This window comes from Morone saxatilis, unplaced genomic scaffold (genome assembly GCF_004916995.1).
Source record: "Morone saxatilis isolate NCDOM2014 unplaced genomic scaffold, NCSU_SB_2.0 Contig11, whole genome shotgun sequence".
Classification (NCBI taxonomy): domain Eukaryota; kingdom Metazoa; phylum Chordata; class Actinopteri; family Moronidae; genus Morone; species Morone saxatilis.
Genome location: NW_023339663.1, coordinates 2,141,129 through 2,141,383, shown reverse-complemented (window position 1 = coordinate 2,141,383; position 255 = coordinate 2,141,129). Strand labels below are relative to the sequence as shown.

General features: G+C 52.9%; 1 protein-coding gene across 1 annotated transcript in view; it reads right to left on the bottom strand.

Annotated features, from left to right (window-relative positions):
- The window catches only part of LOC118320860, a 5,703-nt gene that overhangs the window by 4,449 nt on the left and 999 nt on the right, over nucleotides 1–255 (bottom strand). The window contains 1 exon segment of the mRNA XM_035651983.1: nucleotides 71–254. Within this exon segment, the coding sequence (XP_035507876.1) occupies nucleotides 71–254 (184 nt within the window).

Below are 255 nucleotides of genomic sequence, written 5' to 3'. Positions count from 1 at the left end.
TGTTACAGAGAATGCAGGTTTGAACTAAAGCTGGTTGATGATGTCGTGTTGTTGATGATGTCGCTCTCACCTCTCCCACGCAGCCTTCCTTCTGCAGATATTTGCGTACGGCCGCCCAGACTTGACTTTTCGGGAGGACGCTGCCGCCCGTCACTTCCTCGAAGTTCTCGTAGGAGCCGAACTTCCTCAGGACGCACTCCATGATTCCAACCGCCTGCAGGAACACGGAAAACATCACCATCATCACCATCACCA